This window comes from Electrophorus electricus, chromosome 1 (genome assembly GCF_013358815.1).
Source record: "Electrophorus electricus isolate fEleEle1 chromosome 1, fEleEle1.pri, whole genome shotgun sequence".
Taxonomy (NCBI): Eukaryota; Metazoa; Chordata; class Actinopteri; order Gymnotiformes; family Gymnotidae; genus Electrophorus; species Electrophorus electricus.
The window spans coordinates 10,338,850-10,352,500 of record NC_049535.1 but is presented as its reverse complement, the minus strand read 5'-3'; the positions used below and the strand labels follow the sequence as shown (position 1 = coordinate 10,352,500).

Genomic DNA, 13,651 nt, shown 5'->3' with positions numbered 1-13,651 from the left:
ATGGGAAAGCAAGAAGTTACATTTACATGCTTCTGTGTGTGTGCGCACGCATGTCCGCGCGTGTGTGTGTGTGTGGTAGGTGAGGAGCTGGCCATGCTCGAGGACATGAGCGTGGGCATTATGGACCTGCGGAATGTGACGTTCAAGGTGACGCAGGCGGTCTCTGCATCTGCGCCTGACACACTCCCTGTGATCACGGGCAACCGCGACGGCTTCAATGTGCGCATCCCTCTGCCGGGCAGCCTGTTCGATGCGTTGCCACGGGAAATCCAGAGCGGAATGCTCCTGCGCGTACAGCCCGTGCACTTCAACGTGGGCATCAACGAGCAGCAGACCCTCGCAGAGAAGTGGGTCGCACCTACCTGCAAAATCCCCCCTTCTGTGACAGTCAGGAGAGCGTGTGAATAATGTGTGTGTGTGTGTGTGTGTGTGTGTGTGTGTGTGTAGGTTTGGGGACACATCTCTACAGGAGATTATTAACATTGAGAGTCTGACCCGTCTGAATTCCTACTATGAGCAGTTCAAAGAAGTTCTACCAGAGGACTGTGAGTCAGTCAGTGTTTTCTCTCTCTCTCTCTCTCTCTCTCTCTCTCTCTCGCTCTCTCTCTCTCTCTCTCTCTCTCTCTCTCTCTCTCTCTCTCTCTCTCTCTCTCTCTCTCTCTCTCTCTCTGTGTCTCTCTGTCGCTCTCTTGCTCTTTCTTTCTTTCTCAGTGAAGTGTGTGTAAGATATTATTATTATTATTATTATTATTAAGACATAATTCTTTGGTTAGATGTACTCTTTTAACTCATTCAATCCTCCCTGGCAGGGTATATAATAATCTGTCTCTCTTTCTCTTTCAGGTCTCCCTCATTCCCGCAGTCAGACGTGTCTTCCTGAGCTCCTGCGTTTCCTCGGACAGAATGTCCATGCCAGGAAAAACAAGAATGTGGACATCTTATGGCAGGCTGCAGAGGTAGAGGCCATGCGTGTGGGCACTGTGTCCAGCACCTCCACCAGTGTGGTGTGCTGGGTGGGGTTAGTTACCATGTGGGTGGAGCTTAAGCACATTTGAATGGGGTAGGATTGTGTTAGTTACCACGTGTCCTCAGTTGCACCGTATTACATGCTGTTCATGTAATTCTCCAAGACCTACTCCTGTCCCTGACTCCGCCCGCTCTCAGATCTGTCGGCGGTTGAACGGTGTGCGCTTCACCAGCTGTAAGAGTGCGAAGGACCGCACGGCGATGTCGGTCACGCTGGAGCAGTGTCTCATTCTACAGCACGAGCACGGCATGGCGCCGCAGGTCTTCACGCAGGCTCTCAACTGCATGCGCAGGTAGGACGCACGCCAGGGTGCCTGATCAAAAACCATGAAGACTCTCTCTCTTCCTCTCTCTCTCTCTCTCTCTCTCTCCCCACTCTCCCTCTCTCTCTGCCCCTCTCTCTGTCCTGCTGACGTCAGCACTTGTCCTCTTCATCTCCGTCCTCTTCCTCCTGTGTTCTCCGCAGCATGGCTTGCCTGTGTGCTGCTGGCATCGTTATCATGGTTGTCGGGACTGCTCTTTTCAGACCAGTGAGGGTTCTCTCGGAGCGTAGAAGTGGCCTCTCTCTGCCGTGCTCCTTCTGCCCCTTCTTTCTGCTCCTTTTTTCTGCTACTTCTGTCGCCCCCTGTGGAGGAGAGACAGACTCAGAAGCAGAGTCAAGAGAAGGGACTGTTGTACAGCTGCGCACTGACTGTGCATGAGAGCAGTGTGTCCATGCCATCTGGCCTACTTTCTGTGTGTGCGTGCGTGCGTGCGTGCGTGCGTGCGTGCGAGTATGAAGGCACTATAAGAGAGGTAGGTGAGTGAGTGTGTTTGTGTGTTTCCAGCCCCCCCCCAGGCCTGTAACACTGCTCATGCTCACTATTGTCCCACTGTCACTGGGTCATGTTGCCTGATCCTTGGCACTGCAGTGAATGACCAGAGGGGGGTAGTGTTTTTGCCTGTGCGGTTGCATTTAGCGCACGTGGGGCTCAAACTGCACGCGGGCTGGAGCTACAGCTGCTAGCACTCCTCCACCCTCATCCTCCACCTCCCACTCCCACACAGAAACTACACCTTTACTCACTGATGAAACATGACAACCTTCTTAATTTAATCTTCTCTCTCTCTCTCTCTCTCTCTCTCTCTCTTTGCGTCTTCTGTGATGTTTTGTTGTTTATTTTCTCTGTTGTTCGTTTGTCTTTATCCTGACTCCTTGACTAAACATTTTTTGTCAATCGCTTTTTCCCCTTTTTTTTTCTTTTTTTTTTTTTCTCAATCTTCTCTTCTTCAACTTGTCATTTTATTGTATATCTTCATCAATGTTGGTACTGCCCTGTACTGCCCTGTTACCACTGTCTACTGCCCCTCCCCGCGGACCCTGGCTCCGCCCCACGCCCCACCCTATGCCCCGCCCTCCTCCAGTGTTGGGACCAGGGAGGGGGTGACGCAGAAGAACCTGAGCGGGGTGCTGCCCGTGCGGGAGCTGAGGTTGGACCCCAGCCTGGTCTACTCTCTGCCTCTGCTGGCACTCAGCCCAAATCTGCTCATCGTCTGGCTCTTCCTCAGCGTGGCCTACCTGCTGGCCAAGCTACGCTGCAGCTGAACGCCACCTCTCTCCCCTCCCCTCCCCCCCTCTCTCTCTCTCTCTCCCCTCCCCTCCCCCCCCTCTCTCTCCCCTCCCACCCCCCAGCTGTTGTCCTCTAACAGCCAGTGTAAAGGCTTACGCCTCATTTGCAGTCAGTATTTTGCCTTACTTAAGGGATGAATTTCAAGATTTGTAAACTTTCTGAAATGCGTTATTGCAAACATTTAAAATTATTTCAGCTTTAATCTCAAATATATATGCATATATATTCATACACATAAGAGTTTAATTTAAGTATGGAATATTCACCCAAAGTGTAATCATTTTATTTATGTCACAAAACCGTCTATGAAAGTTATTTTTTCAGCATATGTTAAAGAATTGCTGGTTGTAAATACAGAACCTAATCGAGGTATTATTATTATTATTATTATTATTATGACTTGACTATCGTATTTCCGCGCTGTTTCTCCGTCTTCCTCTTGTCCCTGGGCTTGTGAGGCTGCCTGCTGGATGGGTTGATTCGCTTGGCGGCAGCTTTGACACTGGTTGGGCATCTGCGGCGTTCGCGTGTTTGTGTCTTCCGATATTTAGTCGATATTTAGTTTGGTCTGATTTACACGAGGCCAGTGCACTTCTACCATGAAGCCCTCAAGAACAGATGGAATTTGACCAGATCAGATCATTTAGGTCAGGGGGATTTAATTATGCAGTAAATATAGCTACTTATTTTTTAATATGGATCTTTTTTATTAGCCAGTCATTTGAAGAGAAACGCCCGAGTGTTGATGAGTCCATGCGGAGCAAACAGCACCAGGTTCTGTTGGCTGGGAAGTTCCAACAGAGTCATATATTTAAAGCTTATTTTTGAGGGCGGAATCGCGAGTGTGGCTTTATATTCTGGGTCAGTTATGCAGCATCAATGAACAGAATCTGACTGATAGTGCCAAATACTGAACATTTCTGCTTGATTTCCTTGTGGCGTATCCTTCAGGTTCCGAAGCTTCCAGTCTCTTCCCTGGGTTTCCCAGTGCATTGTCTACTAATAGTGCTTTATATTTTTACTCTTTACACAGAATACGTATATATCATGTTTACTTGAAACACCTGAGAATAGAGTTTATTTAGAAATAAACAGACTCCTGTTTTTCGTTGGGTGTCCATGTTCAGAGAAGGTTTAGGTCTGTACGTTTGCACGTTGTAGATGGTTCGTCGAACAGAGACACACAGCAGTGGCCTGATTATTTGGTCGACATTTGAATTTAGAAACACTGTTGTAACCAGGCTCCTCTGACCCACTAAAGAAACTGACTGTCCTGAAATTTGTGATTTCCTATTTGGGAATTGTATTAGCTTTATTATCGTCTTGTCACAAGCCCATGTCTACACTTACAGATGCATTCTGTGGAGGAACCAACTGATGTTTCAACTTGCACTGAGTCTTCTGAAATAATATATCATAATATATAATAATATGTAATTGTGGTTTTGTCCATTTAGGTTTAAGGATCATAGGTTATGCTGTGGCACTCCACTGATTTAGGGATGGTACTGTGAGCACTGGGTGCAGGACAGTTTCGCCGGGTGCAGGACAGTCTCTGTGGGTTGTCCCTGGTATGGGGATCTGCACCTTCCTGAGCTCACTCTGTCTGCGCATTATTCTGATTGTTTAGCTTTCTTGGGTTTTACTGAGTAGATGATCGGGTTTTGGCTGGGATTTCTGCTTTCCCTGAATGTAAACATTCTGTGTGTATCAAGTGTTTTTTGTTGCCAGTCACTATTTAAATAATCCAGTTTAATGAGATCATTTTAGTTTCAAAATAATAAAAAAAACATTGTATTCAAGTACATTGCAATTTGCTATTGCTACGGAAAATGCCTTGAACTACCTCTGGATTCCCAGAATTGTTACACATGGCGATCAGAAATGCAGGTGCTCCTGTGAGGCCAGCGCATGTGTGTAATGGGACTAGGTGAGTCATTACCTGTCGTCAAATGGTGAGGCATCTCCATGGCTCTGCCTCCGCCTGGTGTGCTTTAGGTTCATCTCACAGCACTGCCGTAGTCCAGGCAGGACTAGAGGGCCCCCTGGTGTTCACGTCTGTCTAAGCATCTTCTATATTGCCGTACATGGTGTTTGCCTAAATTTGCTTTTTTATTAGCAGATATTGTTGTGATAAGAATATATTAATATTTTTAAGTCATAATTGTTTTTAAGATTGAAGTGAGCTTCTGTTTAGCTCTATTTGTGCATTTGAGAACTAAAAAGATGTGCACTAGATTTGAGCTTTTCTAAAAATAATTATTTGGAAATTCAGTTAAAAAGCGGGTGTGAAAATACACACAGTGAATATCCACCACTGTACACACACAATGTTTGTCACTGTACGCTCATAACATCCGTCACTTATGTAAAATCTTGCAGTCATTTGTGTTCCCAGCTGCATAAATTGTTGTGAAAATGCAACTTTTATGATTTTTTTTTTTTTACAGCTTTTGATAATTTAGCTCATTTAGAGGGGAAATGAACCGTGTGTGTGTGTGTGTGTTTGTTTGTTTGTGTGCAGGGGTGTGTGTGTGTGTGTGTGTGTGTGTGTGTGTGTGTGTGCAGGGGTGGGGGTGTGTGTGTGCAGGGGTGGGGGTGTGTGTGTGCAGGGGTGGGGGTGTGTGTGTGCAGGGGTGGGGGTGTGTGTGTGTGTGTGTGTGCAGGGGTGTGTGTGTGTGTGCGTGCGTGCAGGGGTGTGTGCGTGCAGGGGTGTGTGCGTGCAGGGGTGTGTGCGTGCAGGGGTGTGTGTGTGTGTGTGTGTGTGTGTGTCTGCAGGGGTGTGTGTGTGCAGGGGTGTGTGTGGGTGTGTCTGCAGGGGTGTGTGTGTGTGTGTGTGTGTGTGTGTGTGTGCAGGGGTGTGTGTGGTGATTTTCCATTGGTCTTCTCTTTTCTCTCACTTGTCTCACTGTTAGCTTGTCTGTTTTTTTTCTCGCTACCAAACCACAGCTGTGCCGTGACATCATTATCTGTCTGCTGATTGGTTGTCTCGCTTTCCATTGCTCATGGTCTCTAAACATCGCCCCTTGTTGTTTTTGTTTGTTTGTTTTTATTTGTTTTTTGGGGGGACCCACGTGGGTTAATCTCACCCCCACCCAACCTCCCCAGTGAGGGCTGCCGGCGGGAGAATGCTCTGAAGAACGTGGGATGTCGCAAGTACGCCTTCAACTCTCTGCAGCTGAAAGCCTTCCCCAGACAGTATCGCCCTCCTGACGGGACCTTCGGGAAGGTGGAGTCCTGAGCAGCTGCCATCAGGGTCAGGGTCACCATCTGAGTGGCTACATCTCCCCACAGATATACCACATTACTGTGAAGCTGGCATCTGATATGCTGTAGTCAGAGACCTCACACTGATATTAGAATTGACCTCATGAGACAAACCGTCTCACGTTTCTGAGCTAATGTTTATTTGAATGCAAATCTGCCTTATAAGCAGAAAACTCTCCTACTCTTCAGACATTCATGGACACAGCGTTCCCAGGTCCCTCGTGGACACAGCTTTCCCAGGTCCCTCGTGGACACAGCGTTCCCAGGTCCCTCATGGACACAGCGTTCCCAGGTCCCTCGTGGACACAGCGTTCCCAGGTCCCTCGTGGACACAGCGTTCCCAGGTCCCTCATGTAATGCAGTGCATTTCAGTAGTTCAGTCAGTAGTAATGGTGTCCAGTGTCCATTTCATATCTGTGCAGTTTCACTGCCTCTTCAAATTAAAAGGCACCATCACTAGAGTAAGAAAACCTATATATATCACCACATCCTTTTTCCACTCCCCTTAGCTGTCATATACCATGTGCAACTGCTTAAGATGACATCATTTTTCCCCTCAGTAGTGCACAAGGTTTGCTCACTATGGTCCTAGTGTCCTCTGGTTAAAGCACCTGCCTGCCTCTCTGACTCCTCTGAGCCTCACGTGATGCTGGTGTGTTGGTCTGCACTGAGCCTCACGTGATGCTGGAGTGTTGGTCTGCACTGAGCGTTCTTCTGAGACAGGATTTTTTTTTTTTGGATCCACCCCCCCCCCCCCCCCCAACCATCACTGACCGCCGTTTAAGGAATACCATATCATTTCCATGTAGTATGTGTCATGTCTCACAATGTGCTGTCTCACTCTTTGGCTTTTTTGTTTGTTTGTTTGTTTTGCTGTCACATGCATAAAGGTCATGTGTTTAATGACGTTTCACCATTACTGGTCTCGCTTGTCTGCTCAGGTCTGTGAGCTGTGCACAGTCACCAAGTGGCAGTGTGCTGTATGAACCTACGCTGTTGACAGTCAGACAAGCTGAAATGCAGTTTCCCTGTTTTTGCATTAATTGTTTTATTTTCTAGTTATTTTACACTTTTTTTTAAATTCTGATATTTATAACATTACTGTTGTATTCTTTCCTGTGTTTTACACATACTGATGTGTTCCATGACTACTTTTTAAGCTGTAATGTATTATTTAATTCATGATGCTCACAAATATTTGAATGAAACTTGATTTGTATTTATTTCTATTTTACTGAACTTGTATGTTTTATTAAGCCCTCTTAGGTGAATTTTGTCTGTTTAAAGCAGAGTTCTGCTGTGCAGCATACTGTCATCTCTGTCTGACTCCATTAAAAGACCATTACTCTGTCCTAGAACCTGTTTCCACGTCTTGCTTGTGCACACACACCCTCTGTTCAGGGTCCCCGCGGGTCTTTAGTCTTCCTTTGTCTGATATTACATTTTACAAATTTAAGGCCTTAATAAGTATTACATTTGTATGTCTTAATGTCTTACATTTGACAGTTGTCTTAAATTGAAAGTTGCGCGATGGTAAATGTTTTGCTTCTGACGTGTATCATTCCTGTGACTAACACGGTTAAGACGGTCAGGTGCCCAAACACCGATTACAAACCTACCAACTACCTGGTGAAGACGACGAGCTACACTGGGATATGAATAAGAGTTTACGGTTATAATTTAGAGATTTGGTCATATGTTTGTCTCCATAATTAATGTTACGGCGGGTAAAAACCTCACAGCTGGGAAACTGGTCGGTTATCAAGCTTTTACTTAAGGAGAAAAGTACTTAATCAGCTGATAGTTAAGACGTTTTAAAAACAGTTTGTTACAATGATTTATTAATGTTTCTACACTCGAAATCCTGACATTTTTGTTAGAAGTTCGCATATACTGTCCGCGTTTTCTCACAGCTGAGGCGATGTCGACAGCAGGTCCATTAGCACTGCAGCTAAACAGCTAACACTGACTGTCAATCTACATGAGGAAAAATCTGTGTGCCTTGATATTTATTATCAAATAACACTCATCGGTCCTGTTCAGTCTTACTATCCAATAACACTCATTGGTCCTGCTCAATCTTACCATCACATTTACTGACAAATGGCATTAACAAGCTAACCTAGCTAGCTAACTAGCTAATGTTACCAGGGCCAGATGACTAGCAAGCGGAAAGTCTAGTCAAACTGATTCATCCGTCCATCATTGTCCATCTCAACGTATTTCTAATTTTGTATCTAGCTACATATTTTTCGAATATGGCTTAGAATCCTCTGGGAAATCAGGTCATTATTTATAGCTTTGTCTCACTAGGTATGTTTGAACACTAAAATTACATAACAATGACAGATTTTGTCAGTTTCTTGCCCATTTGGTTTATTGGATGTTCTTGTGTCTCTTCAAAAATGATGAACCCTTAACATTGGTCTGAGAGTATCTGCTCCTCAATGCTTTTTACAATATAATATTTATTTAAAATGATTTTTAATCATGGCAAATATGGTCATAAATTACATTTGAAGTAGCCTTTAAAAAGGAAATCTGACTTGAAGATGTCTGCAGACACGCTGTGTGTGTACATGTGTATGCATATTAGTGCAGTGGGGATTGTGAGCAGTTTGTACTGGGTCACTACACTGCTCGCTCTCTCTCTCTCTCTCTCTCTCTCTCTCTCTCTCTCTCTCTCTCTCTCTTTCTTTCTCTCTCTCTCTCTCTCTCTCTCTCTCTCTCTCTCTCTCTCTGACTGTCTCTCCAAATCTGTGGATTGTGACTGATATGAAACAATAGCAGGTCTGTATTCCATAAAGAGGAAGAACCGCAGAATGCTGCATATTATGTCTGTAGAGATCAACTGTTAATTTACACAATTAAAAATTCTAGCTCCATTAAAACAGTTATCTCAGCTAGGTCCTGAGTGATCTCAAATGCTAGATTTTGCCACCGCTAAACCAGGTTAGATTTTCTTTTCGCACTACAATGGCTTCACCTTTGCTTTTTCAGGTTTGCTTTTAGGTTTGGTGTAAGGATATAACATGTCATACTAAAGCCTACTAAAGCAAACAGTGAATACAGTGTTTCTGCTTTTGTAACTTGTGCCCCCACAAAAATGTGAGACTACGTCAGAGTACCGCATGTGGGTTATTTTATTTATTTATTTTTTTAAATATATAAAGTGTTCCGTAACAGTTCCCTTTCACTTCTCTTTATGGCTGCTCTTTGGAATATCTGCAGGTTGGTGGTGCCTGCCAGAAAGATCCAAGTGAGGATGTGTAGGTAAGAACACTGATTTACCATGGTCTAAACCTGGTAGCAGTACTAAACACTTGATTTACCATGGTCTAAACCTGGTAGCAGTACTGAACACTGATTTACCATGGTCTAAACCTGGTAGCAGTACTGAACACTGATTTACCATGGTCTAAACCTGGTAGCAGTACTGAACACTGATTTACCATGGTCTAAACCTGGTAGCAGTACTGAACACTGATTTACCATGGTCTAAACCTGGTAGCAGTACTAAACACTTGATTTACCATGGTCTAAACCTGGTAGCAGTACTGAACACTGATTTACCATGGTATAAACCTGGTAGCAGTACTAAACACTTGATTTACCATGGTCTAAACCTGGTAGCAGTACTGAACACTTGATTTACCATGGTCTAAACCTGACAGCAGTACTGAACACTGATTTACCATGGTCTAAACCTGGTAGCAGTACTAAACACTTGATTTACCATGGTCTAAACCTGGTAGCAGTACTGAACACTGATTTACCATGGTCTAAACCTGGTAGCAGTACTAAACACTTGATTTACCATGGTCTAAACCTGGTAGCAGTACTGAACACTGATTTACCATGGTCTAAACCTGGTAGCAGTACTAAACACTTGATTTACCATGGTCTAAACCTGGTAGCAGTACTAAACACTTGATTTACCATGGTCTAAACCTGGTAGCAGTACTAAACACTTGATTTACCATGGTCTAAACCTGGTAGCAGTACTGAACACTGATTTACCATGGTCTAAACCTGACAGCAGTACTGAACACTGATTTACCATGGTCTAAACCTGACAGCAGTACTGAACACTGATTTACCATGGTCTAAACCTGGTAGCAGTACTAAACACTTGATTTACCATGGTCTAAACCTGATAGCAGTACTGAACACTGATTTACCATGGTCTAAACCTGACAGCAGTACTGAACACTGATTTACCATGGTCTAAACCTGGTAGCAGTACTAAACACTGATTTACCATGGTCTAAACCTGACAGCAGTACTGAACACTGATTTACCATGGTCTAAACCTGATAGCAGTACTGAACACTGATTTACCATGGTCTAAACCTGGTAGTACTGAACACTGATTTACCATGTTTAAACCTGGTAGCAGTACTGAACACTGATTTACCATGGTCTAAACCTGATAGCAGTACTCAACACTCTGATTTACCCCATGGTAAATCTAAACCTGATGGCAATACTGAACAATGATTTACCATGGTCTAAACCTGATAGCAGTACTGAACAGTGCTTTTTCTTTGTGGTCTTCTCAGGCTGTAGAAACACTACAAACATTCAGCCTGTTTTTCAATGGCATGATGACATGTTTGGTTTGACTTTCTAGGAGGTCACTGGACTGTCCATCTAATTATGAGCTGTTGAGACGACCAGACAGACATAGGTTACTGTCCAGCCAGAAGCAAGGCCAATGTGAGTTTTGTGCACAGTGATTCATGTGCCTTATTCAGAGTCAGTACTTCACCACCACTGCGCAAGATCTTAGATGAAAAATGTAGCATGATTTAAGTCCTAAAAGTTGATGATACTGATTAATTATGTGTGCTGGCTTATGTGTGATGGTTTTAAACAATTTCATGGGGACTTTTATTAGCTGATATAGATCTTTGTATGCACTGCCATGGGAGCAGTGAATCAAATACAGTGTCCAAGAACCAATTACAGTTCCGTGAGTACTTACTGGTGTGGGTATCAGGCGGGGCCGCCATGAAGAAGCTCCTGCTAGACGTGGACTGTGGTGTGGACGACGCCCAGGCGATAATGATGGCCTTGGCCTCACCAGGCGTCCAGATCGTGGGCATCACGTGTGTCCATGGCAACACCTCAGTGGAGAATGTGTGTAAGAACACTCTGCGGGTGCTCAAAGTCTGTCAGCGGCAAGAGGTACTCTTATTTTGAAACCTAGCAGTTACAGTAATGATTAGATATATGTCAAACTAAAACTACATAACAAAAGGACTGCCCCACACTGTGACACTTGTGTGAAGTTTTTCTGCAGTCACTCTGATGTGCATTTGGGAATGATGGGTCATTCTTCAAGTGCTGTTGCTTTGTTGTTCATGCCTACAGATCCCAGTGTTCTGTGGGGCAGGGAGATCTCTACTGGGAAAGACCTTGAATGCTGAGCGGTTCCATGGACAGGATGGTCTAGGTGATGTCCCTGACCCCCAGGGGGCAGGTCTGGAGCAGTTGCAGAGGGAGGGCGCTGTGGCTGCCCTCATTCGCCTGGCCAATGAGCATTCGGGTGAGGTAAAGGAGAGACAGTCTTTATGTTTTAGCATTTGTGCAGAGCCACTTACATATTCATCAGTATGACTGTATATGTGTTCACTATGACCTTGGAGGTGCCTGCACCTACTAACCTGCTCTACCAACTGTTCACCGTTCACCACACTACATTGTGTGTCTCATCTCCAATATGTCCATTACACTGTGTGTCTCGTCTCCCCTATGTCCACTACACTGTGTGTCTCATTTGACATATGTCCACTACACTGTTTGTCTCATCTCCCATATGTCCGCCACGCTGTGTGTCTCGTCTCCCATATGTCTCTGTGCGTGTCTGCAGTGTGGCTCCCACATATCTTGTGTGCACTCCCAGGTGTCTGTCGTCGCCACTGCTCCCCTGACTAACCTGGCGCTGGCTGTGCGGATCGACCCCTCTCTCCCACAGAAACTCAAAGGCCTCTACGTGATGGGAGGAAACACAGACTGTGAGCTTTCTGCTGCTGACTGATATTTATCACCACAATTAGGAGCTTTTGGGCAGTTTCTCCTCTGTCTCATGGCTTGAAACGGTATAATCCAGGGTCCTAATTCTAATGGTTATCAGTTCTCCATTTGCCAAGGTTTCCTATTCCCCTAGATTAAAAATTTAGGATTGTTTTCTTACACTGTTGAGGTGAGAGAGCCTACTTCTGCTTCCAGCTCGAGGCAACGCCACAGTGTGCGCAGAGTTTAACTTCGCCGCTGACCCTGAGGCTGCCTCCATCGTCCTGAGCTCCTTCCTCTGTCCCACCTACATAACAACATGGGAGTCTGCCTGCCGTAACAAGCTGCCCTGGGTGAGGGAAGTGCTCCACTCTCCACATTGGCCGCTACCATTAAACCCTCCTCAGAAAAGCTTCAGCTTACAGGCATTTTTGTCTGTTTGTTATATTTGAGTATCTCCCAATTTCATGAAAATTTTTATTAAAATATTTTTTCTGTGTATCAGTTTGCCTGTAAACACTCTGTGGTTGTTTGATTTATTATTATTATTCTTTTTAATATCCATTTTAGTGTCTGATTTATTTGTTCAAGTTTCTCTCAGCATTTTCCAGTTTTCCTCTAACAGTTTTGGTCTGGGTTTCCTGTAAGAATCGCTCTTTTGTGCTTGCTGTTCTGACCCAAGTCGTTCTGTGACGGGTGGCTGGCCCAGGACTCTGAGAAGGCCGACTTCATGAAGAGAATATTCCGCCATACCATGGAGGTGGCGTACCAGGACCGGTTCCAGAGGGAGATGGTGGATGGCGTGGGATTTGTGTCATGTGACTCATACGCCATGGCGGCCGCCATAGACGAGACGTTGGTGACGCAGTACGAGGAGATGGCCGTCTCTGTGGAGCTTTGTGGCAGGTACACCAGAGGTATGCTGGTGCTGGACACAGTCGGCTTCCTCCCAGAGCAGAGGAACGTGTTCATCATGAAAAAGGTGAACGTGGAGACGTTTAAGAGGATGATGATGGATGCTCTTAACTAGAGCTTCAGTTTGGGATAATCATATTGTTTGTTTGGTTGGTTGTTTTTGTTTACAAACTCTTCTGTACTTGTACTCTACCTGCTTAAAGATAAATACTTCTAAAACTGTTGTTCTTGAAATGTATCATACTTGTTTAAGAATTATGGCATAACACACCTCTAACAACAAGCACACACACACCTCTAACACCACACACAGAGCCACTGAACACACCGCAACACAAACCCCTGAATACACTGAACACACCACCACACACAGCCGCTGAACACACCACAACACAGCTACTGAACACACAGCCACTGAACACACCGCCACACAGCTACTGAACACATTGCCACACACAGCTACTGAACACACAACCACACACAGCTGCTGACCACACTGCGACACACAGCTACTGAACACAGACTGCCCTTGTCTGTAAGTGTGAGCACATGTATGTCCATGGCTGGCTGGAGTCACAACAGAACCTTTAACCTGTATATAATAAACACAGTTATTGACCATCTAACGCACATCCTTGTGAGAGAAAATGTATTGTACTGGTTGGTACACATACATGTACATACACATTATTGTAAAATGAACTTTCTATAGGTTAATATTTTTGAAAATGTCTTTTTTTTTTACATTTACTCAAAATATTGATGGAATGTATCTATTTTTACTCATGTCATTTTATGGGAGCAATTTACATTGC

The 13,651-nt window shown here is 44.8% G+C and overlaps 2 protein-coding genes across 12 annotated transcripts in view; both read left to right on the top strand.

Moving 5' to 3' along the window:
* inpp4ab (inositol polyphosphate-4-phosphatase type I Ab) overlaps positions 1-7,261 on the top strand; it is a 45,771-nt gene extending 38,510 nt beyond the window's left edge. For 5 of the 11 annotated variants that reach the window (XM_027004646.2, XM_027004654.2, XM_027004650.2 and 2 more), the window contains 5 exons: positions 80-347; positions 448-545; positions 844-956; positions 1,165-1,319; positions 5,745-7,261. In XM_027004646.2, the coding sequence (XP_026860447.2) occupies positions 80-347; positions 448-545; positions 844-956; positions 1,165-1,319; positions 5,745-5,877 (767 nt within the window). In that variant the 3' untranslated portion in view covers positions 5,878-7,261. Of the gene's footprint in view, positions 1-79; positions 348-447; positions 546-843; positions 957-1,130; positions 1,320-2,430; positions 2,633-5,744 lie in introns of those variants that run through there. The other 6 variants (XM_027004644.2, XM_027004647.2, XM_027004645.2 and 3 more) reach the window with 2 other exon arrangements.
* A 1,906-nt stretch (positions 7,262-9,167) lies between these two features.
* Positions 9,168-13,102, top strand: LOC113574061 (pyrimidine-specific ribonucleoside hydrolase RihA-like). Its single transcript, XM_027004725.2, has 7 exons — positions 9,168-9,176; positions 10,537-10,622; positions 10,906-11,093; positions 11,280-11,459; positions 11,812-11,923; positions 12,138-12,274; positions 12,604-13,102. The coding sequence occupies exons 1-7, from the start codon at positions 9,169-9,171 to the stop codon at positions 12,949-12,951; spliced, it is 1,059 nt and encodes a 352-aa protein (XP_026860526.2). The 5' UTR covers position 9,168; the 3' UTR covers positions 12,952-13,102.
* Positions 13,103-13,651: the final 549 nt, after the last annotated feature.